The sequence below is a fragment of the Mobula hypostoma genome, chromosome 3, assembly GCF_963921235.1.
Source record: "Mobula hypostoma chromosome 3, sMobHyp1.1, whole genome shotgun sequence".
Classification (NCBI taxonomy): domain Eukaryota; kingdom Metazoa; phylum Chordata; class Chondrichthyes; order Myliobatiformes; family Myliobatidae; genus Mobula; species Mobula hypostoma.
In genome coordinates this window covers 96,467,404-96,494,447 of record NC_086099.1, presented here as the reverse complement: position 1 = coordinate 96,494,447, position 27,044 = coordinate 96,467,404, and the positions used below count along the sequence as shown (strand labels likewise).

Here is a 27,044-nt window from a genome sequence, read left to right as displayed (position 1 = left end):
AGAAGTTGGAGAATTCTATGTTCATACCAAGGGGCTGGAGACTACCTAGACGGTATATGAGGTGTTGCTCCTCCAACCTGAGTTTAGCCTCATCATAGCAGTAGAGGAGGCCATGTATGGACATATCTGAAGGGGAGTGGGAAGCAGAGTTGAAGTTGTCACTCTGCCCCCTCCCCCAGCTGCCTATCACCTCCCTCATGGCTCTGCCTCCTACTACCCTTTGTGTTTACCCCTATTTTTTCACCTTTCCTACCTATCACCTCCCTGCCTCCCCTCCCCCACCCCTTTATGTTTCCCCTCACTGGTTTTTCACCTGGAACCTACCAGCCTTCTCCTTTCCACCCTCCCCCCGCTTCTTTATAGGGCCCCTGCCCCCTCCCTCTACAGTCCTGACAAAGGGTTCTGGCCCGAAACGTTGACCAATGTTTTCCACGGATGCTGCCCGACCTGCTGAGTTCCTCCAGCGTGTTGGGAGTGTTGCTTTGACCCCAGCATCTGCAGAGTATTTTGTGTTAACAAAAGAGTAGGTCATTACTAGAAATAAGAAAAGGTCTTTGGTGCCATCATACTCCTGATAGATTAAAGCCATTAGGTGGCGTACTTTAATTCTGACTCACTTGGAAATCACTGTTCTCAGATGACAGAATGATTTTGATGTTTGATTCGCACCTTCAGTGTGATTTGTGATTTGCTAATGTCATAGATTCCTTGTTTAATGAATTCAAATTGTTAGTCATGCTGTTCCTTATAGCAAAATCTGTAGTGCTTCTAAATGATGGATAGAGGTGAGGCCTCCCCCCAATCAAAGGAGGAGGTGTTTGCTGGGATATACATCATTATCCTGATCTTCCATAACACTAAATCCTATTTCCAACCAAGTCTCATATTGTAAATGGAAATTAGACCATAAAATGCAGGAGTAGAATTAGGCTATTTGGCCATCAAGCCTACTCTGCCATTAGATTATGGCTATTTAATTCTCCCTCTCAACTCCATTCTCCTTTTTCTCCGCTGTAACCTTACTAATCAGGAACCTATCAACCTCCACTTTAAATACACCCAATGACTTGGCCCCACAGCCATCTGTGGCAATGAATTCCACAGATTCACCGCCCACTGGTTAAAGAAATTCCTCCTATTCTCTGTTCTAAAGGGATGTATTCTGAGGCTGTGCCCTCTAGTCCGAAACTGCCGCACTGTAGGAAACTTCCCCTCCATGTCTTCTCAGTCTCGGCCTTTCAGTTGTCAGCAGGTTTCAATGAGGGATCCTTTTCTGTGGAATGCTTTTCCATCAGCAGTAATGATAATATTCCAGCTGCTACTTCATAGATGGGTTGGGGGCGGGGGGAGGCTTGAGGCTATTTAAGAGATTGATTGCCTGTCTATTTCCAAAACAAATCCCTTAAGCATTCAGTAGCTACATTTAGAGACACAAGTGATTACAGATGCTGTATTTTCAGATGTGGAGGGGGTGGGGGGGGCAGGAAGAAATAAACTGAAGTAGAAAGGAAATGGAGAAATGAATAAGGAGGGAAAAACAGGCAGATGGAGCTGGCAGGAGTGGGGCTGGGATGGGGAGGAGATTAGAGGTAACTGGTAGCCTATGGTCTCTCCACTTATCTTCCAGCCTTCAGTTTGAATGAAGACATACATTTAACTTCATACATTATTGGTAGTTACTTTAATTAGAAAATTCTCAACAAATAACAGTTAATAATATAGAAAATTCTCAGGAGGGAAGGGATGGTGGCAGGACGAATTGCCACACTGCAAAATGTACCTACCTGTACCGTAGATTGCCTCAGGTGTTGTAACATATAAAAATAAATATAACATCTGTAGAAATTTACTTTATCTTGTTTCTTGGGAAGAAATTTCCAATGGAATGCAATTCACTTCATTGCAGGCTTTGCAGAGAAACTTTTCAAACAGTTGGAAAACTCTAAGGAAAGGTTTGAAGTTAAGATGATGATGATGGATCTAATATCAAGGTTAATTGGAATTCATGAGGTGAGTTTTTACTTAGCTTCTTTGACAATGCAGTTCAGGTCATTTTTAAACACAGGTGTACCTGACAAAGTGTCCTCAGAGGCTCTGCTTGTGGCGTTCTGTTGTTGTAAGCGCATCCACTTCAAGTTCTTCTGCACACCACTGTTGTAACACATGATTATTTGAGTTACAGTCACCTTCTTGTCAGCTTGAACCAGTCTGGCCATTCTCCTCCGACCTCGCTCATTAACAAGGCGTTTTCACTACAGAACTGCTACTCACTGGATGTTCTTTGTTTCTCGCTCCATTCTCTGTAAACTCTAGAGACTGTTGTGTGTGAAAATCCTAGGAGAGCAGCAGTTTCTGAGATGGTCAAACCATCCTGTCTGGCACCAACAATTATTCCACAGTCAGAGTCACTTAGATCTCTTCTCTTTCTGATGCTTGTACTGAACAACTGAACTACCTGGCTGTGTCTGCATTGAGTTGCTGCTGCTGGATTGATTGGATATCTGCATTAATGAGTCAGTGTACCGAATAAAGTGGCCACTGAGTGTATGCTTACACATTAATATTAATCGCAGCACCAGGGATTATTTTGTCATTGCCAGTCTAATTAACTGCAGGTATCTGCTTGGTTGCATGGTTGTGTTTGTGTCTCTGTGTCAGGAATTGTGGATTTAAGCCACATTTTAGGGCTAACTATATGACCCTGACCATGTATACTGCTGCTCAACATGCCCTCCTTTAAAACTGTGGTTTAAAACTGTACTGTTCAGAGTAGGGTCATTCTTCCATCATGATGAGCATTTATTAAAGTGTTTCGACTGAAAGGCCAATTTTATTTCTTTGGTGTGGTTGCATAGACAGTCTCGTGTTTCTTTATTTAAAAAAAAAAGTTCACAAGTCTCCATAGACAATTACAATAATTAATTGCCTGAGATACACATTGAACCACTCTTGGATATCAAGGACAATGCACATTAACTTGTATTACAATATTAAATATATAAAAACATTTAGAAAAAGGAACAGGACGAGGCTATTTGGCTGTTTGAATCTGCTCTGCCATTTGATGTGGTCACAGCTGATTCTCAATCACAAACAATATTCCCATTCTTTCTCCCCATACTACTTAGCAATTTTTGTTTGGTTCTGCATCAATTTATGACGGAGAATTCTGCTAGTTTCTAGTACTTTATAGTAAAACAATAGGAATGTTAGCAATACTTGGTGTTTCATAGCATTTTCTGTCTTTGTCGTACAAAATTTGTGGCTGAGCAGTACTGATGCAGGCTGCTGACTGAACATCAATCATCCCTTTGTGTCCACTGAGTTCCTCCAGCAGTTCCTTTTAGATTCTGATTCCAGCGTCTTCAATTTCTTCTTACTCATTGGCTACAATTTCTCCCCAAAAGAAGATTACCTACATCACATTGACCATTTAGTAACTTCTATAATTTGAAAACCAAGTGGTAAAGGTATTGCCATTGGTTAAGGTGTTTGCAGATGCTTCACAAGATCAAACATTTGGCAAATGTGAAATACAAACGTTTGTAATTTAGAATAGTCTTGTACAACATTGTTACCTGTTTTTCTTTTCCCTAAACAGCTATTCCTTTTTAACTTCTACCCATTCATACAACGTTTCCTCCAGCCACATCAAAGAGGTAAGCCTGTCTCTAGCATTATCTGTATGAAGGGGTACCTTTTAATGCATTTTACATGTGGATCTTTGCTATTCCCCCTTTTAGATGTGACCAAGATTCTTCTTTATGCTGCACAGGCTGCCCATCAATTGGTTCCTCCAGAGGTAAAGATTAATTACATCAAGTGTTCTCTGCTTAAATATTTTTATGAATATTTAACATGCAATAAGTATGTTCAACTGCTTTATTCCATGGTTTATTTTGGTGTATGCATGCATGGTGAATATACTTGAGCAATACACTTTTGTCTCTGTGGTGTTTGCTCCAGAATAGCAATAACTGACTCTTATGAAATAAAAGATGCTTTCTTAAACTTCCTTTATACAAGAGACTTAGATGAGATGGGATTTCTTCAGTGCATCCAAGAGGGCTGTTTGAAACAGTGAGTCCAACTAGAGCAGTGGTCCACAACCTCCAGGCTGCGGACCGATACATTGCCGTGAAGAATGCAGTGGTAGCCAGAATGCACCCAGCATATCTTTTAAGAAAAAAGCTTGTTTGTTTCAGCTTTTTTCTTAAACGAGCTAGGTGTGTTCCGGCTACCGCTGCATTCTTTGCGGCAATGTATCAGTCCACGGCCTGGAGGTTGGGGACCACTGAACTAAAGAGAACATGCTGGACCTGGTTCTGGGAAATGAGCTGAGCCAGAAAAGGCAATATTCACCACAGCTCATTATTTTTTTAAGGTAGTTATGAGTAAGAATAAGATTGGATCTTCTGGAATGGAACTAAATTAGGGGAAGGCAAATTAAGTGCTAATTGGGAGCAGCTGCTGTCAGATTAAGTCCACGTCTGACACTTGGCAGTTGTTTAAAGACAACTGATCAGAGTTCGGGATTGGAATGTTCCGGTAAGGAGTAAGGACAGGATGGTAAGTTAAGGGATCCTTGGATGACCAGAGAGGTCCGATTTTTAGTTGGGAAGGGAAAGGATACATAAATAAGGCTTAGAAAGCTAAAACCAGACTGGGCCCTTGTAGAATATAAAGAAGCAGGAGAGCAAGCAATTGAGAAGGCCAAAAAGAGCCATGAAATGTTTGGTAAAGTGGATCAAGGAGAATCCAAAGGCATTTTATACTTGTATTAAGAAAAGAGGATAAGTAAGGAAAGGGTAGGTCCACTGAAGGATAAAGGAGGGAATTTGTGTTTGCAGTCGGAGCAAGTGGCTGAGATATTTAAATGAGTAAGTACCTTCTGTCAGTATTTACCAAGGAGGAGGATTTGGAGGATAGTGATGGCAGAGTGGGACATACTAATATGCTGGAACAATCTGAGATTGAGGAGGTATTGCTGGTCTTCTGAAAAACATTCAAGTGGTTAAGACTCCAGGGCCCTGATGCCACATATCCCAGAATATTGAAGGAAGTGAATGACGAAATTGTGGGGGCTTTGACAAGGTTCTTTGTGTCAAAAGCTGAGGTCCAGAGGATTGTAGAGTAGCAAATGTGCCTTTGTTCAAGAAAGGAAATGGGGATAATCCAGGTAGTTATAAGGCAGTGAGCCACATGTCAGTGGTCAGGAAGATATTGGAGAGGATACTGGGGCTTAGAACTTGTGTACATTTGGATAGGCAAGGCCTGCTTCAGGTCAGATAGCATGGCTTTATGCAGATCCTACCATGAGGAACCTCAAATGCCTTATTGGTCCATGTAGTTAACACCCATTGTCTTCACTTCATCAACCTCCTTTGTCATCTTCTCAAAAAAATGCGATCAAGTTTGTAAGTCATGCCTTACAAACTTGATCGCATTTTTTTGAGAAGATGACAAAGGAGGTTGATGAAGTGAAGACAATGGGTGTTAACTACATGGACCAGTAAGGCATTTGAGGTTCCTCATGGTAGGTTGATTTCAAAGATAAAGATGTATGGGATCCAGGGTGAATTGCAGGTTTGAATTCAGAACTGGTTTGCCTATAGAAGACAGAATGTTGGGGTTATTCTGGCTAGAGGTCTGTGACGAGTGGTGTTCTGCAAAGATCAGTGTTGGGAACTTTAATTGTGACATATATTCAATTACAAGGATGTTGCTGGGGCTTGAGGACCTGAGTTATAGGGAAGGATAGAACAGGTTAGGGCTTCATTCCCTGGAGCACAGGAAAATGAGCAACAATTTGATAAAGGCAAGGCAAAGGAAGTTTATTTGTTCCGCATTTTTCAAACACAAGGCAATTCAAAGTGCTTTACCTGAAACAAGATATAAAAATCAAACATCAAATTTAGACAATATAAAGAGAATAAAATCACACATAAAAATAAAGAAATCGAAGTTACAGTACAAGAGATTCTAATTAAAAGCTATGATGAAAAGTTTTAAGCCTCAGTTTAAAAGAGCTTAAAGTTGGGGCAGACTTCAGATCCTCTGGAAGGTTATTCGAGATATGTGGAGCATACTAACTAAAAGCTGCTTCACCGTGTTTAGTTTAGACCCTGGGGACTGTATGCAGATCCGCTGTAGACAACCTGAGAGCTCGGGAAGCAAGAGGTTGGAGATGTACTTTGGCCCTAGACTACTCAGTACCTTATAAACCAGTAGTAATATTTTAAAGTCAATCCTCTGATGCACAGGAAGCCAGTGTTGCAATCTGAGAACTGGAGTGATAGGTTCTACTTTCTTGGTCTTAGTAAGGTATATAAAATTATGAGGGGTGTAGATAGGATAAATGCAATCAGGCTTTTTCCAGTGAGCTTGAGTGAGAGTAAACTAGAAATCATAGGCTAAGTGTGAAAGGTAAAATATTTAAGGGAACCTGAGGGAGAGCTTCACTCAGGGTAGTGCGAGGGTGGAGTAAGCTGCCATCGTAGGTGGTGGATACAGGTTTGATTGCAGCGTTTAAGAAATGTTTCGGTAAGTACAGCACTGGATGGCAGAGGAATGGTCCAAGAGCAGAATAACAGTTCAACACAGCCTGAATGGGCCAAAGGGCCTGTTCTGTACTGTAGTACTCTATGACTTAAATCAAATGTAGAGGGGTAAATTGGCAAGTTTGCAGATGACACCAATATTAGCAGAGTTGTGGACAGTGTAAAGGGCTATGAAAGAATACAATGGGACAAGATCAGTTATAGATGTGGGCAGAGAAATAGCAGTTGGAGTTTAATCTGGGCAAGTGTGAGATGAGGCACTCTAGGAGGTCAAATGAAAGGAGAAAGTATACCAGTAATGGTAGACCCCTTTAGAATTGTAGTATTGAGGGATTGTGGGGATCCAGTTCCATAGTTCACTGAAAGTGGATAAGGTAGTAAAGCAGGCATATGGCATGTTTGCCTTCATTGGTAGGGATGTTGAGTATTAGAGTAAAGAATTCATGCTGCAGCTATATAAACCTTTAGTCAGTACTTGGAGTGTTGCATGCATTCTGGTTGTCCCATTTTTGGAAGGATATGGAGAAGTGCAGAAGAGGTTTACCAACATACTGCCTGGATTAGAGGATATAAGCGATAGGGGAAGGTTAGACAAATTTGGGATGTTCTCCCTAGAGCACTGGAGGCAAGGGGAAGACCTAATAGAGGTTTTTTTTTAAATGAGGTAGATAGTCAGAAACATTTCCTCAGGATAGCAATGTCTTTTATGTTTTTTTTGGGGGGGAGAAACATGTTTATATGTAATAAGAGGGACCATTTTTTTAATGGCAGAGAGCGTTAGCTGCCTGGAATAGTTACTTTGACTTTTTTAGGTACCTTCAAAGACGAAACTATGTTAACCAGAGTTGTAGATATACAGACCTATCAACAGTAGAATTAGAATTTTTCAAGATTCTGAATTCAGCTTGCAGATCAATACCTAGTAAATCAGTTTCTCGCCTATGTAATGCACTCTCCCATGCTAAAAATGTAAATACACTGTATATTAAAGAGAAGTGGGAGAAAGAAGCGGGGTTGGTACTTTCAGAGGAGGCTTGGGGGAAATTCTGCAGCTTTCAATGGTCCTCGACTAATTCTTTGACTTGGAGAGAACATTGTTGGAAAAACATTATAAGATACTTCAAGACCCCATATCAGGAAAAATATAAAGATACAAATGTGATGTGTTGGAGAAGGTGTGGCTCCAAGGAGGCAAATCATTTTCATATTTTCTGGGATTGCCCTAAATTAAATCTATTTTGGGAAGGTATTCATAGAACATTAGTTAAGGTACTTAGGTCCCAGATACCTCTGAACTTTGAGACGCTCTATTTGGGGCATGTATTGTTCCTTGAACAGAAGGAAGATATAAAGTTGCTGCAGGCCCTCTTAGCGGCAAGTAAGAAATCAATCACTAGAAAATGGCTAAATCCAATACCACCTACATTAGAAGATTGGTACGAAATTATCTTGGAAATATTTAAAATGGAAAAGTTGACTTACTCCCTGAGAACTCAAAAAGAAACATTTTATCAAATCTGGAATAAATGGATTGAATATATAACCCCAATGCGAGCAGACTTTAGATGACTCTCCTAATGATTTATATTGCTCTTCTCATCAACACAGTAATATTGCTAACGTAAGCACCCCTAGTCTAAATGTTTGTTTTTTTTTGGAAAATAGAGAATTAACACAAGTAAAGGGAAAGATTTGGGAAAGGGATAAAAAAAAATGAAAAAATTAAGTAAATAAGTACATAGGGATTGGATAATTATGTCTGCGGGCAGGAACAAGCACGAACAAATTGGGATATAAACACCTACAATGGTTGGTATATAGGCTTGTATGCAACATTTTGGACCAGTGGAAATGGTCCAGAAGGGTTGTATGGAAACTATTATTACCATTTTTCTTAACAACTAATTTCATTACTTAGCCTAATAGGTTAGATTTACCACAGTACATAATTATCTATTTAAATGTTTATTTTCCTTTTATATCATCTCAATGTGTACTTAAGAATGTATAAATAATTGTAGTTTTATACATATAAAAAAATGGAAAAGGTTATATGTGTGAAAAAAGTACATGATAATTGTGAATTCCTTATCCAAATAAAAATAAAATTAAAAAAAAGAATAAAAAAAGTACAAAAATATATTAAAATATTTGAAAACAAAAAAAAAGGAATAGTTACTTTGGGTAGTAATGGAACCAGGCAGTTTGGTGGAGTTAAAGGCAAATGAAGATGAATGGAATAGGGGGTGATATGGATGATACATAGGAGGATGTTTAGTATAAAATGGCATCAAGATTAGCAAATGTCGTGGGCCAAATGGCTTGTTCTGTGCTGAAATATTTTGTGTAGTATGAAATCTACCACCTCTGGAATTACCCAGATAAGTATCCTGTGTACTAAGTCTTTGGCAATCTTCCTTGATTGTGATGCTGTAAAATGTATTCCATCAGTACCCTGAAGTGGTTGATACAGCTTTGGCATAATTTCATCAATTTATATTCAAAACTCTCATTTACAAAGGCAGGTTTCCTTTATGCCATTTAGATTCAGCTGTCTTTTGAAGTTGGATGTCTCAAAATGCATCACAATAGACAATTGTAATTAAAATGCATTGACATTGCGTTTGCCCATTGTTTGCAGCTGTGTCTAACAAACTCATTTTCTGCAGCCATCATATTCATGACTACTTGTGCTCAGAAAGAAACTTTGTACTCTGTACCCAAGCCCAAAAGATGGAATGACTTGCATTTATATATCATTGCTCATGATTCAGATTGATTAGGCAGTGAGTGTGGCTGTGGTTCATTTTATTTGAAAGATGACAGGGCATTACTTATTCTTATACTGCTTAGATATCCTTTCTGTAGAGTGGGATTTCAATGCACAACTGATTAACTTGGCAAATAGTGCTACCAACTCTGTCCCAGTTGATTGGCCTAAACTAGTTTCTTAAGGTAATAAGTAAAAGTCCTGATCTTTGACTCCTCGAAATCTCCATTAGCATTTTCCTCTGATTAAGATTTCATCTAATCACTCTGCTGTCTGCTCTTTCATCTTATTGATAGTTCTAGTTACCACCTCCTTTTCCTTTACCATATGTTTCCTTTATGGTGATGTCTGATCTGAAGTGATTTCCCAAGTATATTTTCAAAGGCATACTATAAGCACATAACTGCTGCATTTTCTCAACCAAATTTCTTAGTCCAAGAATTTTACTTGGAGTCATAGAGCATAGGCCCATTGTCATCCAGTTCGTGCTGACCTAATTTTCTGCCTAGTCTCCTCCACCAAAACCCAATTCATTGCCCTCCATACCCCTCTTATCCATGTACCTTTCCAAACTTCTCTTAAATGTTGCAATTGAACCTGCATCTACCACTTCCACTGGCAGCTTGTTCCTCATTCACACCACACTAAGGAAAGAAATTCCCTCCTCAGGTTTCCCTTAAATATTTCATCCTTCACCCTAAATCTATGACCTCTAGTTCAGTTCTCACCCAACCTCTGGGAGAAAAGGCTTGGATATATTTCACCCATCTATAGCCTATATTTTTGTATACTTTTATAAAATCTTGCCTCATTCTTCGAAGCTCTAGGAAACAAATTCCTAACTTAGTCAACCTTTCTGTATAACTCAAGTCCTTAAGTCCCAGCAGCATCCTTGTAAAATTTTCTCTGCACTCTTGTAAGCCTATTGATATTTTTCCTGTAGGTAGATAAACTAGAACTGCACATAATTCTCCAAATTCGACATCACCAACATCTTATATGCTTCAACGTAACATCCCATTTCCTTTACCCGGTGCTGAGATTTATAAAGGCCAATGTGCCAAAAGCTCTCTTTACAATATTACCCACCTGTGATACAACTTTTTTCAAGGAATTATGGATCTGTATTCCCAGATCTCAGTGCCCTACCATTCACTATGTAAGTCGTACCTTGGTTTGTCTTCACAAAGTGCAATACCTCGTGAACAGCACACTTGTCTGCATTAAATTCCATCTGCCATTTTTCCAGCTGGTCCAGATCCCGCTGCAAGCTTTGATAGCCTTCCATGCTGTCAACTACAGATGCACAGTAGAGAGCATCCTAACCAGTTTCATCACTGCAATGTACAGAAACTGCACTGCAGCGGACAGCAAGGCTCTACAGCGGAAAGTCAAAACTGCCCAACCCATCCCACCCCACCACCAGCCTAATTGTCATCATGGAGATATATATACATACACAACTACTTTATCATTTCCTTTCAGAAACACCTTATCTACAGACATTCATGTGCCTAGCAGCACTTTATGGACGAACAATCGTTTGTTGTATATAAGCTATCTTGTGTATTTATATCTTTTGTGCTTTTTTATTATTATTGTGTTCTTTTTCTTATTGTGTTTTTTTTTGTGCTGCATTGGATCCAGGGTAACAGTTATGGTAGATTCCAGTTAATTAGGAAACATTAGGATCATTACATTTGGACAATGAAACTTTGGCCCCAGTTGGTCAGAGTTTCACGGAAATAGTTAAAAGGTATAAAAAAGATAAACTACTCAGCTAAGCTGAGTAACAATTTATGTATTTAAATGAAATACAGAACAAATTAGAACACCACCAATATCTCTACAGTACTCTAAAACTGTTTTTATTTCTTAGTACTTGACAGAGGAATTCATTTGTTGTGTTCTTTTGATCAAGTATAAATGAACAAAATCAGTGCAGACACCTAGTGCAGATAATAGATAGCCTTCATGGTTGCATACTCCAAACCTTCATTTTTATTGTAACATTCAAGATGATTGTCAATATCTTTGTAATTCCTAACTTGTTGAAGCAATGAAATTGTTTCATTTTCACTCCTGGCTATTTCTGCCATCTCCAAGCCTGAATGCTTGAGACCACAGTGAACATAACTGTTCCAAATTATTTTGCAGCTTATTCCTTGCCAGCTATCAGTGACAAAAATCACTACTTTTAACACAAACACATGCAACTGGCGCTGTTTAAAAACTGATTGCTCTAAGCACAGTGTAGGGTCTAATGGCCAAGCAAGTGCATGTGACTAATGCTAGTAACAGACTCCTGCCCCAGCTAATGGTATAGTGTCCTAAACAAACAAAGGGAGTCCCAGCTATTGTCTCAATTTAGTTTTTGTTCCGAATAAATGGCTGCCCCAATTATGCAATAGCCCAGTTAGCCTGAATACATAGTATTTCATTCTCCTTCACACTTGCGTACTGGAAATGACATTAAACAATCTTGAAAAAAGAGAGAATGAGAGTACTTACAGAATACCTAGCTTCTGGCCTGCACTTGTAAACATGATGATCATGTTGCTGATCCAGTTGAGTTTCTGGTTGGTGATCTCCCTAAAGCTGCTATTTCCTGATGTGGCAGATGTAACATTATTGAATATCAAAGCTGGTGGTTAGACCCTGAGGGTACGTCCACACTACGCCAGATAATTTTGAAAACGCCGGTTTCAAGTAAAAACGACAGGCGTACACACTAAGCGTTTTTCAAAATATCTCTGTCCACACTAACATGGATATTTGGGCAAATCTCCTCTACTGGGCACGCACAGGACACACAGAAAACAAGCGAAGATGAGTGCGCGTTTGTCCAGTTACAGAGTAGAAAAATTTAAAAGGAATTGCTCTTGACTCTCGTGCAGGAGGACTTAAAACTAAAACAAAAACAAATAGTGGAGCGTATGGAGGCAACCCACAGGGAGTTCACGGACAGTATGACCCGGCTGACAATGAACATTGAAAAACTGACTAACTCTGTTGCATTAATAAAGCACCTTGTTAAATGTATAAAACATGTCTGCATCAGTGTTATCTCGTATTTCCATACAATGTTACATTAGGCTGTTCCACATCTATTGTGAGAGAAGTACTTGCATAAATACGTAAACTACCTTCATACAAGCAAGGACAGAAAACAGGGCAAAATGAGTATACTTATTTATTCAGTAAGCTATGGGTCAGAGTACTTGGTGAGATATTTCTAACTCTTCTCGTTGCCGTCTGTTCTGAAATTATTAGGTTCTGCAAAGCACAGAATCAAATATCGCTGTGATGATTTACGCTCTAGTATCAATTGTTTGGCGACAATAAAGTAGTAATAATAATAAGAAGAAAACAATGAAATGCCGCGCTATCGCCATTTGTTCCGGCACGTCAGGACAGCGGTTTTAAAAAGCTCCGGTTGCCCCGTACACACTGCAACAGATATTAGGCATTTTCAGATTTATTCACTCTGGAGACGGTTTCTGAAAATCTCCGTTTTCGGGGGCTAAAAACACCGTTTCAGTGTGGACGGAAGGTCAAAACGAAGAGAAAAGGCTTCGTTGTCAAAATTATCCGGCGTAGTGTGGACGTAGCCTCAGTTGTTGAAGATGGTCATTGCCTGAGGGATGTTATTTGCCCTTTGCAGGTTTTGCCCGTTTTTTTATGTCCTGATTGGTGGAGAACGTACATCATTCAATCAATACTTGTGAGTATAACTAATCAAAAACATTAATGAAATCTTGTTCTATTTTCTAGATTATTCAAACATTAGTGATGACAATAGCAAACAACTTTGTCACAGACAGAAATTCTGGTGAAGTTATGACAGTCGGGTATGTACAGCTGATATTAAATTATCAATTCTTCAGGTCAATATGCAATGCAATTAGCTCCACTTTGGCGCAGAACTTTATGCTAAAGTAACAATAGATTTTACTTACTGACAGTGAGGTAAAACTAATTCATGCCTGTCAGTAGGTCCTAGGTTTGATCTCCGGTTGTCATCTGGACTATTCTGAAAGCACACTAGGAGCATCACAGTTTGCTTCTGGTGTAGCTGAGAGATTGAGGAAAAGAATCAGTCAGGAATTTCTGCTGGCAGTCCCACAGATATCTGGATGTTAGCTGAGGAAGGAATTGAATTTGACCTCCTTGGTCCACCCAGGCTTAAGGCTTCTGCTTGCCCATTAATGGGCCACTTTAGGCCAACAGAAACCCTAACAAGACAATGTTGCTTACAAGTTAAAAGCAGCAGCATCTTTTCAAAAAAATCTATGCAGTAAAATAATTCGGGCAACCAAATCGATAAAGAGTTGATGGTTACACTGTCTCGTGCTGAAGATGGTAATTTCCTGTCCTGAATGTAACTTGCCATATAAAACCATGCCAATTTATTATATCTTTATGTTAAGCCTTGCTTGTTCAGGTGAGAATTAATTTTATCTTTGACTATGTTCTCTGACAGTCAGAGCACAAGAGGTCCTGATTGTGGAGAGCATACATAATTGTATCTATTAGTATTTGTAAGCAAAATTCTGAAGATCACAAAGATCTGATGATATTGTAGACCCACGGGTGCTCCATATGACCTGGATAAAAAAACCTGCAAGTCAGTGGGACATTGTCCTAAAGCAGATCCTTTCTCAAACAGGATTAATACCATCAAAGAAGTGAGTGCACGCTGTCCACTTGCCATAACAGAAGATCTGCTCCAGGACCTTGCTCAATACAAAACCCACAAAGATAAAAGTAAGTGACCAGAGTTAAGCATTTAAAATAATTCTTTTAAAATGCATTTGTTGTTGTCATCAACTCTAGTAAATGGTGCAATTATGATTTTCTTCTGAAGTTGTACTTGCGTTGAACACTTTTTTTCGGGTTAAGATTATGAGAACACTCAGTCCTCTTTTATTGTCATTTAGAAATGCATACATGCATTAAGAAATGATAGAATGTTTCTCCGGAGTGATATCACAGAAAACAGGACAAACCAAAAACTAACACTGTCAGAACCACATAATTATAACGTATAGTTACAACAGTGCAAAGCAATATCATAATTTGATGAAGAACAAACCGTGGGCACGGTAAATAAAGTCTCAAAATTCCCCGAGTCAATCGACTCCCGAGTCCCCGATAGCAGGCGGCAAAAGGGAGAAACTCCCTGCCATAAACCTCCAGGCACCGTCAACTTACCGATGCCTTGGAAGCAGCCGACACTGAGTCCATCCGTCCAAAAACTTCGAGCTTCTGACCAGCCTCTCCGATACCGCCTCCCGAGCGCCATCCTCTGCCGAGCGCCTTCGACCTCGTTCCAGCCGCTGAAACACACAAAGTCGAGGATTTCGGGGCCTTCTGCTCCGGAGATTCTGGTTACCACACAGTAGCAGCGGCAGCGAAACAGGCATTTCAGAAGTTTTCCAGATGTTCCTCCGTACTTTCACGTCCGTCTTCATCAAATCAGAATTGTGCACAGTCCCCTACTTGACAGATAACAGACATCAACACCGAAGTGGCCGCGCGTGCTGCCGTCGCGCCGCCATCTTCTCTTCCTCCTCTGCTTTACTGCTTTTTCTGAGTTTGTTTATTATAATCAGTACAAATCTCCAGTCTCAGAAAATCTATGTTTCATAATAATGCCTGAGTTTATCTAGGATCAAATCCATAGCTAAGGAAATTCATTTCTGTTCATTTGGTAATTACTTTTTTGTTCTTTTCTAATGAAGACCAAAAATAAAATTTTCAGTAGTAAAAGAAAGGAAGGTGTGACAAGAATACACATAGATTAAGATGTAGCTGTCCTGTGCTGGCACCAGTGGGATAAGCAGTTGGTCTGCCACCTGTCTTCAGGAGAGAGAGAGAGAGAGATAAGGAAAACAATGGAGCAGCATTTGGAGATGTGTAATGAAGGGACGGGAGAGAGTAACAGAAGGAGAGAGCTGTCAAGATCGGCTCCCCCTTTGAACCCTGAACTGTTTGAAGTGATGGACAGGCGATACCCCAGCGGGGGGATAAAAAGGGACAGGTTCGCTAAGGCAAGACACACACGACACCCGAGGTAACGAGACCCTGGAAGCGGTGCGTCTCTCACAAGTCGGTGGGAAGTTTTGGAAGGCCGGTTGCGGGACCAGGCCATAGACGCACAGGGTGGAAAGGCACGATCGGCGGGAACCTGGTGTGTGTCCACCCTTGCCTGGGTGCCAGGTTCACTGCAGAGAAACGATCGTATCTGGAAACGGAGGGGTCACGGTCGGTGACCTCAGATGACATCACAAAGGACTCGCCCAAAAGCTGACTGCGAAGGTGTGTGTGGAAGCCGTTTTGAATATTCATTCGCTTTTGCTCTCTCTCTCCTTCCCCCCACTGTCCATCTCTCACGGCAGCGATTACTGCGAACTGAACTGAACGAAATTGAACTGAACTTTGCGTCACTTTGAAACTGGTCATTTACCCCTAGACAACGATAGAGCTTGATTAATCCTGTTATCTTAATTCTGTATACATGTGTATTTATCATTGCTCAACTGTTGCATTTATTATTCTTTTGATTAGAGTACTGTGTTGCTTGTTTCTTTAATAAAACTTTCTTAGTTCTAGTAATCCAGACTCCAACTGAGTGATCCATTTCTGCTGGTTTGGCAACCCAGTTACGGGGTACGTAACATAAGTGGGGTTCTCGTCAGCGATTTTGAACGCTAAATTTGGGACAGAGTAAATTGATTGGGTAAAAATTCCCGAAAGAAAGAAAAGACAAACAGCAGAAATGGAGGCTGAGGAAATTATAAAGGCGCCGACCTTGGAGGCATTAGAGGATGCCAGGAAATCAGAATTGGTAGCTGTGGCCAAACAGTTGAATCTTGCTAAGGGGAAGTCGACAATGAGGAGAGAGAGATATACAGAGCTATCGTAGAGCACTATGTATCTAAAGGTGTGTTTCCCCAAGGCGAGCTGGAGGTGGTGGCTATTGAAAAACCTGCTGGAGACGCGGTACAGGTGCAGCTTGAAAAACTGAGACTCGAGCACGAGATCCGGGTACGGCAGTTGGAGCGAGAAGAGAAAGAGAGGGACAGACAGTTGGAGCGAGAGGAGAAACAGAGGGAAAGGGAATTCGAGCTGGAGAAGTTAAAGATAAGGGCAGAGCAGGGGCCCGTGCTGAACCAAGGTGGAGGGTTCCGGGCGACCCAGGAGGTTAGGCTGGTTCCCCCATTTGACGATACCGACGTGGATTGGTACTTTCTCCGTTTCGAAAAAGTTGCTACAAGTCAGCACTGGCCGAGGGATAAGTGGGCTGTTTTGCTTCAGAGTGTACTGAAAGGGAAAGCCCAACAAGCTTACTCAGCTTTGTCCGCGGAAGATGCCCAGAGGTATGAGGTGGTGAAAGAGGCCATCCTCAGGATTTATGAGTTGGTCCCGGAGGCATACCGGCAGAGTTTCCGGAATGCGAGGAAGCACGTATTTAGAGTTTGCCCGTGAGATGCAGACATATTGTGAGCGTTGGTGCACCTCAAAGGGGGTAGAGAGGGATTATGACAGATTGCTACAGCTGATCCTGATTGAGCAGTTTAAAGGTTGTGTCCCTGAGGGTATGAGACCCTACCTAGATGAGAAAGAGGCAGCCACGTTAGCTGCAACTGCTAAGTTAGCGGATGAGTATGCGTTGACGCATAAAATGAAGTTTGCCCTGAGTAAAGGCTACCAGAAGGGACGTCAGGACGGTGGGGAGAGTCCGCCAGAAAAGTCAGTAAGTAAGCCGGGGACTAGTGAGAAGGATAAGGTAGACCGGGAGCAGTCTGGTAGGAAGTCTCCTGGGGTCATCTGTTATAATTGTGGGAAAGTCGGACACTTTGCGTCTGGGTGCTTTGCCCCAAATAAGGAGACGGGAAAAGGAAAAACGGGGGTTCCGACTGGCTGTATTGAGCCGGCAAACCAACCTCCAGAAGAGGGGAGGTCGGATAAGGTTCCGGAAGGGCGCGAGAGGTTTATTTCGGCTGGATTGGTGTCAGTGAAGGAGGGGTTAAACCCAGTTCCAGTACGGATCTGGAGAGACACGGGAGCTTGTCAGTCACTGATCTTGAGGAGTGTTTTAGACTTTAGTTCAGAGACCGAGACTGGGGAGGTCAGCGTGATCAAAGGCATTGGAAAAGGGACGGAAGCCGTGCCTTTGCACCAGATACACCTACAAAGCAATTTGGTCTCTGGACTAGTCACGATTAGGGTGAGGCCTGAATTACCGATGAAAGGCGTGGAAGTCTTGCTCGGTAATGACCTCGCCGGGGGAATCGTGTTCCCAGCCGTGAGATTGACAAGTCAGCCTGCCAGAATTGAGGCCCCGCCCATGGACTCGCAGGTTTACCCCGTTTGCGCAATAACTCGACGGATGTCGAGGAAGGCTGCAAAGGCTGAGATACAGCTAGCTGAGACGTTTCTGCCAGCCTTGTACGAGAAGGGGGTAGAAAGTGAAAAGAAGGAGTGTAGTGAAACAAGAGGTGGTGAGGGAGCTGAGACAGAGTTAGCATTAGCCAAGAAGGAATTTGTGCAGGCGCAGGAGCGAGACGAGGGGCTGATGGTTTTGGCAGAGACAGCTCTCTCTGACACAGAATTAACAAGGGAACTAGTAGGCTATTGTGTGGAGGAGGAAGTGCTAAGGAAGAAAGGGAAACCAAGTACCGTACCCGCAGATGAGGAATGGGGGGTGGTGCAAAAGAGTTATGGGGATGAGATTTTTAACCTGGCCCACAAGGTACCCCCCAGTGGACATTTTGCGGTGCTGGAGGAAACAGTTGGTGGAATCATGAAAGAGGTTTACCGGCTGCACCGGAGGAAGGATGTTATTGATTATGGCCGACGCGAACTGAGACGGTCACAGGCTTTTGATATGCTGACAAACCTAGTCGGTGTTAGCGCGGAAATCAATGAAGCTAGGGGCCCCCTGATAAGAGAAAAAAACCATTTTGAAAAGATGAGTATGGTATCGACCAGATGGGAGAAGGCTATTGTTTTGGCCAGGTCTGCTGATAAGGTCTCTCCCTTAATCCCCGAACAAAGCGACTCTTTAGGAGAAGTAATTAAACGACTCGCACGCGTGTGCTTGATTGTCCCAAGGCGATGCAAAGAACTGGGACGTTGGGTGGTGCTTGTTACACTAGGTCAGCCTAGCGAGCACCATCCCTATAGAATGAGTAATTCAGTGACTAAAGGGCTGACGAACACAGAGGTGTGTATTGGCGATGTAATACGGCTGTCTGAAGCCAGCTTGATAGTGAACCTTGAAAAAAAATGAATTCGGCCACACGAAGGTCACTTACCTGGGAATTGTGGTGACACAGGGGCAGCTGGCAGCGATGCAAGCTAAAGTGCGGGCTATCTCTGACATCCCAACCCCGACAGACAAGAGGGCCCTCAGAAGGCTCTTGGAGATGGTGGGGTACTGTAGGAAGTTTTGCAATAACTCTGTGGTTAATACCCATCCCCCTCCTACTAAGCCCTTGCGAGAGAAAACTAAGTCAGGATGGGACGACCCTTGTTATTGTGGTCCGGGACGAAACCCAATGAGAGGTTACATTGATCGCAATTCATCAGTGTTTTTGGCCACTATGAAGTTTGCTAAATTGGAGCCTGGTCTAAGGGATTATTAATAACACATATAAAAGGAACAGAAAATGTGATTGCTGACTGTCAGGTGTTGACAACTTCAAACTCGCTGTGTTAGCCAAATAGCTGATAAAGATGTGTATTTGTGTGTATCAAATAATGTATTCATATTTGTAATTTTTACCCCGGTAAAAATCCTTAAAGGGGGGAAGTACACATAGATTAAGATGTAGCTGTCCTGTGCTGGCACCAGTGGGATCAGCAGTTGGTCTGCCACCTGTCTTCAGGAGAGAGAGAGAGAGAGATAAGGAAAACAATGGAGCAGCATTTGGAGATGTGTAATGAAGGGACGGGAGCTTGAACCCTGAACTGTTTGAAGTGATGGACAGGCGATACCCCAGCAGGGGGATAAAAAGGGACAGGTTCGCTAAGGCAAGACACACACGACACCCGAGGTAACGAGACCCTGGAAGCGGTGCGTCTCTCACAAGTCGGTGGGAAGTTGTAGAAGGCCGGTTGCGGGACCAGGCCATAGACACACAGGGTGGAAAGGCACGATCGGTGGGAACCTGGTGTGTGTCCACCCTTGCCTGGGTGCCGGGTTCACCGCAGAGAAACGATTGTATCTGGAAACGGAGGGGTCACGGTCGGTGACCTCAGATGACATCACAAAGGACTCGCCCGAAAGCTGACTGCGAAGGTCTGTGTGTGGAAGCCGTTTTGAATATTCATTCGTTTTGCTCTCTCTCCTCCCCCCCACACTGTCCATCACCATGGCAACGATTACTGCGAACTGAACTGAACGAAATTGAACTGAACTTTGCGTCACTTTGAAACTGGTCATTTACCCCTAGACAACGATAGAGCTTGATTAATCCTGTTATCTTAATTCTGTGTACATGTGTGTTTATCATTGCTGAACTGTTGCATTTATTATCCTTTTGATTAGAGTACTGTGTTGCTTGTTTCTTTAATAAAACTTTCTTAGTTCTAGTAATCCAGACTCCAACTGAGTGATCCATTTCTGCTGGTTTGGCAACCCAGTTACGGGGTACGTAACAAAAGTAATTCATTACCAGAGATTATTCTTACTACTTTAGTAATGAAGGACCTTTTCGTTATCAGAATAGGAATGGTATTGTTTGTTTATGTAACATTAGTCTACTTTTATATTAGTAGGTAAGGAGACTTTAAACACCTTTCTGCTCTTCCTAATATTGTCCCACGTTTGAGGGATGAGTCTTCACACTTGCAAATTACATTTTTCAAAATTAGGTAATCTGTTCAACAGTAATTATCACTAATTAGACAACTTTAAAAACTTGCATAACCCTTGAACCTATCCTTTTAAACTGTCATTAGTGTGGAACTTGTTTACAGTATCAGCCATTTCTTGCTTAGTCTGTTGCAAAACTAATCCATGTTGTTGATGATTTCAGTGTTAAGTTCATCAGCAAAGATGTCATCAGCACAGTCAGTGTAGGAGCAGGGCATCTTGATGGAAATCTCTAAATTGCCATATTTTTACTAACACCAGAACTTGCAGACATATTTACCTGGTATGAGTTGTCCCCAGCTTAAGAATACTTGACTTGCATGCAACCCATACATATGAGTGGTATATCTGGAAGACTGGTGCAATAACTTTACCTGCTGCTGCAGGGTTGTAGACATCTGCCATGTGGGAACTTGGTTTGTGGCCACATTTTTGACTTGCTATAATTTTTCCAGTGAACTTGGTGTGTTTAAAGGGACAGCAAGGGAGAAAACCAAGTGAGTGAAATGATCAGAGTTTTGCTCTATATAGAAAGAGTCCCATAATTAAATAATTATGACAGAACAAATATCATTTGCAGAGAACGTGAATTTGTCAGAGTTATAGAAAAGTACAGCACAGAAACAGGCCCTTCGTTCCATCTAGTCTGTGCTGAGCCATTTAAACTGTCTACTCCCATTGGCCTGGGACCATAGCCCTCCATACCCCTACCATCCATATAAGTATCCAATCTTCTCTTAAAACATTGAAATCGAGCTTGTGTGCACCACTTGTGCTGGCAGCTCATTCCACACTCTCACAACCCTTTGAGTGAAGAAGCTTCCCCTCATGTTCTCCTTAAACTTCTCACCTTTCATCCTTAACCTATGACCTCTAGATGTAGCTCCACCCAACCTCAGTGGAAAAAGCCTTCTTGCATTTACCCTATCTATACCCTTTATAATTTTTATATCTCTACAAAATCTCCTCTCAGTCTTCTATGTTCTAAGGAATAAAGTCCTAACCTATTTAATCTTTCCTTCTAACTCAGGTCCTCCAGTCTTGGCAACATCCTTGTAAATTTCCTCTGTACTCTTTCAATCTTATTTACATCTTTCCTGTAGGTAGATGACCAAGGCTGCACACAGTACTCCAAAGTAGGCCTTACCAATGTCTTATATAACTTAAATATACTTTAATTTATAAACAAGCATTTGTGGAGCAGAATGTTCCATTCTGCTCTACCAGATGACCAGTTTTGTCCATTGTATTCCTGTTGCTCTTAACATACCTGTAGAATCCTTTGGGACTCTCCCTTCATCTTGTTTGCTAAGGCAACCTCATGGCTTCTTTAAGCCCTCCCCTGATTTCTTTCTTAAGTGTTCTCTTGCATTTCTTGTGCTGTATAAGCATCTTATTTGTTCCAACCTGCCTATACCTACAATGAACCTCCTTTTTCTTTCCTTAACCAGGACCTCAATATCTTGAAAATCAAGGTTCCCTACACCGTTACCTTTACCTTTTATTCTGACAGGTACAAACAAGCTTCACCCAGAAGTGCATGAGGACGTTGTCCCCCAAAAATTGGTCAGGGTCTATCCAAACCAGAAGCCCTGGATCATCAGTTTCGTGCGTGCTGCACTCACCACACGAGACAGAGCTTTCACCGCTGGTAACCACCAGGAGCTCAAGAAATGCAGATTTATTACGCAAAATCATCAAGGCCATACAGCGAAATGACCATACAGAGACAAGATCCAGACACAACTCTCCACCAACAACACATGCAGCTTATGGCAAGGTCTGCACACTATCGCACACTTCAAAGCTAAATGCAGTGGTGCTCCCAATATCGCTGCCTCTCTCCCAGATGAGCTAAATCATTTTTATACTCAGCTCAATGTCGCCAACACTGAGCTCCCAAGGAGAGCTGCTGACGCAACCTGTTCCTTGGTCATCTCTGAGGCTGAAGTACGCAGGTGTTTCCAACGAGTGGACAGCCGCAAGGCTGTGGGACCGGTCGGCATCCCAGGGTGGGCACTCAGGATGTGCGCGGCACAGCTGGCTGGTGTGTTTGCAGACATTTTTAAACTTTTCCTTTCCCAGTGTAGAGTGCCCTCCTGCTTCAAAACATCCACCATTGTCCCTGTACCAAAAAAGACCAAGGTAACACGTCTGAATGCCTGGCGTCCTATCGCACGCACCTCAATAATAAGTAAATGTTTTGAGAGACTGGTCAAGGACTACATCTGCAGGTTGCTACCACCCACACTGGACCGCCTACAATTTGCCTACCGACACAACCAATCGATAGATGACACAATAGCCACAGCTCCACACACTATCTTTACACACCTGGAAAAGAGGGATGCTTATGTGAGAATGCTGTTCTTGGATTACAGTTTAGCATTCAACACCACAATTCCCCCAGGCTTGACAAGAAGCTCAGAGACTCTGGCCTTCATCCTGCCTTATGCAGCTGGATCCCGGACTTCATGTCAGATCGCCGGCAGGTGGTAAGAGTGGGCTCTCTCACCTCTGCCCCTCTGACCCTCAACATAGGAGCCCTCCACGGCTGGGTCCTAAGCCTCCTCCTTTACTCTCTCTACACCCATGACTGTGTTGCCACCCGCAGCTCCAATCTGCTAATTAAATTTGCAGATGATACTACATTGATTGGCCTTATCTCAAATAATAATGAGGCAACCTCAAGAGAAGAAGTCATCACCCTGACACATGGGTGTCAAGAAAATAATCTCTCCCTCAGTGTTGCAAAAACAAAGGAACTGGTTGCGAACTTCAGGAGGAACGGTGACAGGCTCACCCCTATTAACATCAATGGATCTGGGGTTGAGAGGGTGAACAGTTTTAAGTTCCTTGGTATACACATCACTGAGGACCTCACTTAGACTGTACATGCCGACTGTGTGGTGAAAAAAGTACAACAGTGCTTTCACCTCAAGACCGTTGAAGAAGTTCGGTATGCGTCCCCAAATCCTAAGGGGCACAACTGGGAGCATCCTGACTGGCTGCATCACTGCCTGGTATGGGAACTGTACTTCCCTCAATCACAGGACTCTGCAGAGAGTGGTGTGGACAGCCCAATGCATCTGTGGATGTGTACTTCCCACTATTCAGGACATTTACAGCAACAGGTGCGTAAAAAGGGCCCGAAGGATTATTGGGGACTCGAGTCACCCCAACCTCAAACTGTTCTAGCTGCTAGCATCCGGGAAACGGTACAGCAGCATAAAAGCCAGGACCAACAGGCTCCGGGACAGCTTCTTCCACCGGGCCATCAGACTGATTAATTCACGCTGATACCATTGTATTTCTGTGTTATATTGACGGTCCTGTTGTGCATACTATTTATTACAAGTTACTGTAATTTGCATATTGCACATTCAGACAGACGTAACGTAAAGATTTGTATTCTTCATGTATGTGAAAGAAGTAAGAGATAAAGTCAATTCAATTGTACTCCAAAAATTTCAGACTTTTGCCAGAAGACAGCCTCTCCTAATACACATTTGCTAGATCCTTTCTGATGCCATTAAAATTGGCCTTTCTCCAATTTAGAACCTTAACCCCTGGACCAGACATATATTTTTGCAAATTTACTTTGAAACTAATGGCACTATGATCTCTTCTTTCCCAGATGTGATGATGTCTGCCAGATGCTTGATTCAGCTTTTTAGAACCATGAACCCTCAGCTGCTGCACAAGAAAGACAGGGTAAGGATTATTATAACCACTCTATGAATATACTGAGATGCTCTTCATATTATGCTGTAAATTGCATTATGGTTTTACATCTGATGTGCTGCAGAGTGACTGTAGGCTGGTAAACTTGCAGCTGCTTTTTTTCAATTCTTGGGCAGATCATCTGATTTAGTTTCCTGACAACCCAAAACATTGGTTTGGTAATGAACGTGAGTTCCTAACCAAAGTACATTTTAGTTTATGTGATCTGAGGAAATACTTGTTTCTTAAAATAAAAACTGAACCATCAGATCCAAGTTGCAATTTAAAGTATATGGTGTGACAGATTCTTTTGTTTAAAAACAAACCTTGTTCTTGTGCATATTGTGTCATTCATATTGGATGCAGAGCATTCTGAAGGGAGAGGATGAACAGACAGAAGCCTTGGTGCACATTGATACCAATGACACGGGTAGAAAAAGGAGGAGGTCCTAAAGAGAGAATTCAGGGAGTTAGGTAGGAAGCTGAAAGGCAGGACCTCTAGGGCAGTAATCTCAGGATTGCTGCCTGTGCCACGTGCTAGCGAGTACAAGGATAGCATAATCAGGCGTGTTAACGTGTGGCTGAGAGACTGGTGTAGGGGGCAGGGATTCAGATTCGTGGATCATTGGGGTCTCTTCTGGGGGAGGTACGATCTGTACAAAAAGGATGGGTTACACCTGAACCCAAAAGGGTCCAATATCCTAGCGGCCACATTTACTAGAGCTGTTAGGGAGGGTTTAAAGTAATTTGGCAGGAGGATGGGAACCATAGTGATAAGGCTGAGGAAGGGGAAAACAGAAATAAATCAAAGATAGCGTGCAATAGAGATTATAGAAAGAACAGGCAGGAGATGAAGCTTAATCAAAGCCAGTGGCATGAGTTAGAGGGCAATAGAGGCGTGGTGCAGTTAACAGAAAGCAACAAATACTGGACTGAAAGTGTTATATTTGAATGCACGCAGCATAAGGAATAAATTGGACGATCTTGAAATTCAGCTACATATTGGTAAACATGACGTTGTGGCTATCTCTAAAACTTGGCTAAAGGATGGCTGCCATTGGGAGCTGAACACCCAAAGATATACAGTATATCGGAAAGATAGGTTAGTAGGCAGAGGGGATGGTGTGGCACTGTGTATAAGAAATAATATTAAATTATTGGAAAGAGATGACATAGGATTGGAAGGTGTAGAGTCTCTATGGGTTGAGTTAAGAAATGGCAAGGGTAAAAGGACCCTAATGGCAATTGTATACAGGCCTCCAAACAACAGCCAGGATGTGGATTACAAATTACAGCAGGAGATAGAAAAGGCGTGTCAGAAAGGCAATGTCATGATAATCGTTGGGGATTTCAACATGAAAATGGATTAGGAAAACCAAGTCATTGCTGGACCTTAAGAGAGAGAATTTGTAGAATGTCTAAGGGATGGCTTTTTAGAACAGCCTATTGTTGAGCCCACTAGGAGATCGGCTGTGCTGGTTTGGGTGTTGTGCAATGATCCGGAGGTGATAAGAGAGCTTAAGGTTAAGGAACCCTTAGGGAGCAGTGATCACAATATGATCGAGTTCACATTGAAATTTGAGAGGGAAAAAATAAAATCCAATTTGTTGGTGTTTCAGTGGAATAAAGGAAATTACAATGGCATGAGAGGGGTACTGGCCGAAATTGACTAGAAAAGGACATTTGCAGGAAAGACAACAGAGCAGCAATGGCTGGAGTTTCTGTGAAAAATGATGGAAATGCAAGACAGATATATTCCAAATAAGAAGAAAATTTCAAAGGGAAGAAGGACACTATTGTGACTGACAAGTGAAGTCAGAGCCAAAGTAAAAGCAAAAGAGGGCATACAAGGAAGCCAGAGCTAGTGGGAAGATAGAGGATTGGGGAGCTTTTAAAAACTTGCAGAGGAAACTAAAACATGAGAAAATCTGCAGATGCTGGAAATTCAAGCAACACACACAAAATGCTGGTGGAACGCAGCAGGCCAGGCAGTATCTATAGGAAGAAGTACAGTCGATGTTTCGGGTTGAGACCCTTCATAAGGACTAACAGAAAAAAGAGATAGCAAGAGATTTGAAAGTGGGAGGAAGGAAACTAAGAAGGTCATTTGGAAGGAAAAAATGAATTATGAGAGGAAGCTGGTGACTAATGTCAAAGAAAATAGTCAAAGCTTTTTTAAGCATATAAAGGGTAAAAGAGATTCGAGGGTAGATATAGGACCAATACAAAATGACACTGGAGATATTGTAATGAGAGATGCAGAGATGGCAGAGGAACTAAATGCATATTTTGCATCAGACTTCACAGTGGAAGACGTCTGAAGTATACCACACATTCAAGAGTGTCAGAGAAGCGAAGTATGTGCAGGAAAAATTACGACTGAGAAGGTGCTCAGGAAGCTTAATGGTCTGAGGGTGGATAAATCTCCTGGACCTGATGGAATGCACCCTTCGGTTCTGAAGGAAGTAGCTGGAGAGAGAGGCATTAACAGTGATCTTTCAAGAATCGTTAGATTCTGGCATCGTACCAGATGACTGAAAAATTGCAAATGTTACTCTGCTATTTAAGAAGAGTGGGAGGGCAGCGGAAGGGAAGCTATAGACCTGTTAGCTTGACATCAGTGGTTGGGAAGTTGCTGGAATCGATTGTTCGTGATGAGATTATGAAGTACCTGGAGGCACATGACAAGATAGGACAAAGCCAGCATGGTTTCCTGAAAGGAAAATCCTGCCTGACAAACCTGAAATTCTTTGAGGAAATTACAAGCTGAGTAGACTGAGTAGACCGGTGTCATTGACCTCCCACATCATGAAGACCCTGGAGAGACTTGTTCTGGAGCTGCTCCGGCCTATGGTCAGGCCACACTTAGATCCACTCCAGTTCGCCTACCAGCCCCGACTAGGAGTTGAGGATGCCATCGTCTACCTGCTGAACCGTGTCTACACCCACCTGGACAAGCCAACGAGCACGGTGAGGGTCATGTTTTTTGACTTCTCCAGTGCGTTCAACACTATCCACCCTGCTCTGCTGGGGGAGAAGCTGACAGCGATGCAGGTGGATGCTTTCCTGGTGTCATAGATTCTTGATTACCTGACTGGCAGACCAC

General features: G+C 42.2%; 1 protein-coding gene across 1 annotated transcript in view; it reads left to right on the top strand.

The window, feature by feature from the left end:
• Positions 1-27,044, top strand: part of sdad1 (SDA1 domain containing 1) — a 77,895-nt gene that overhangs the window by 22,628 nt on the left and 28,223 nt on the right. The window contains exons 11-16 of the mRNA XM_063043490.1: positions 1,907-2,010; positions 3,602-3,659; positions 3,744-3,802; positions 13,105-13,181; positions 14,000-14,097; positions 23,853-23,929. Of these exons, the coding sequence (XP_062899560.1) occupies positions 1,907-2,010; positions 3,602-3,659; positions 3,744-3,802; positions 13,105-13,181; positions 14,000-14,097; positions 23,853-23,929 (473 nt within the window). The remainder of the gene's footprint in view (positions 1-1,906; positions 2,011-3,601; positions 3,660-3,743; positions 3,803-13,104; positions 13,182-13,999; positions 14,098-23,852; positions 23,930-27,044) is intronic.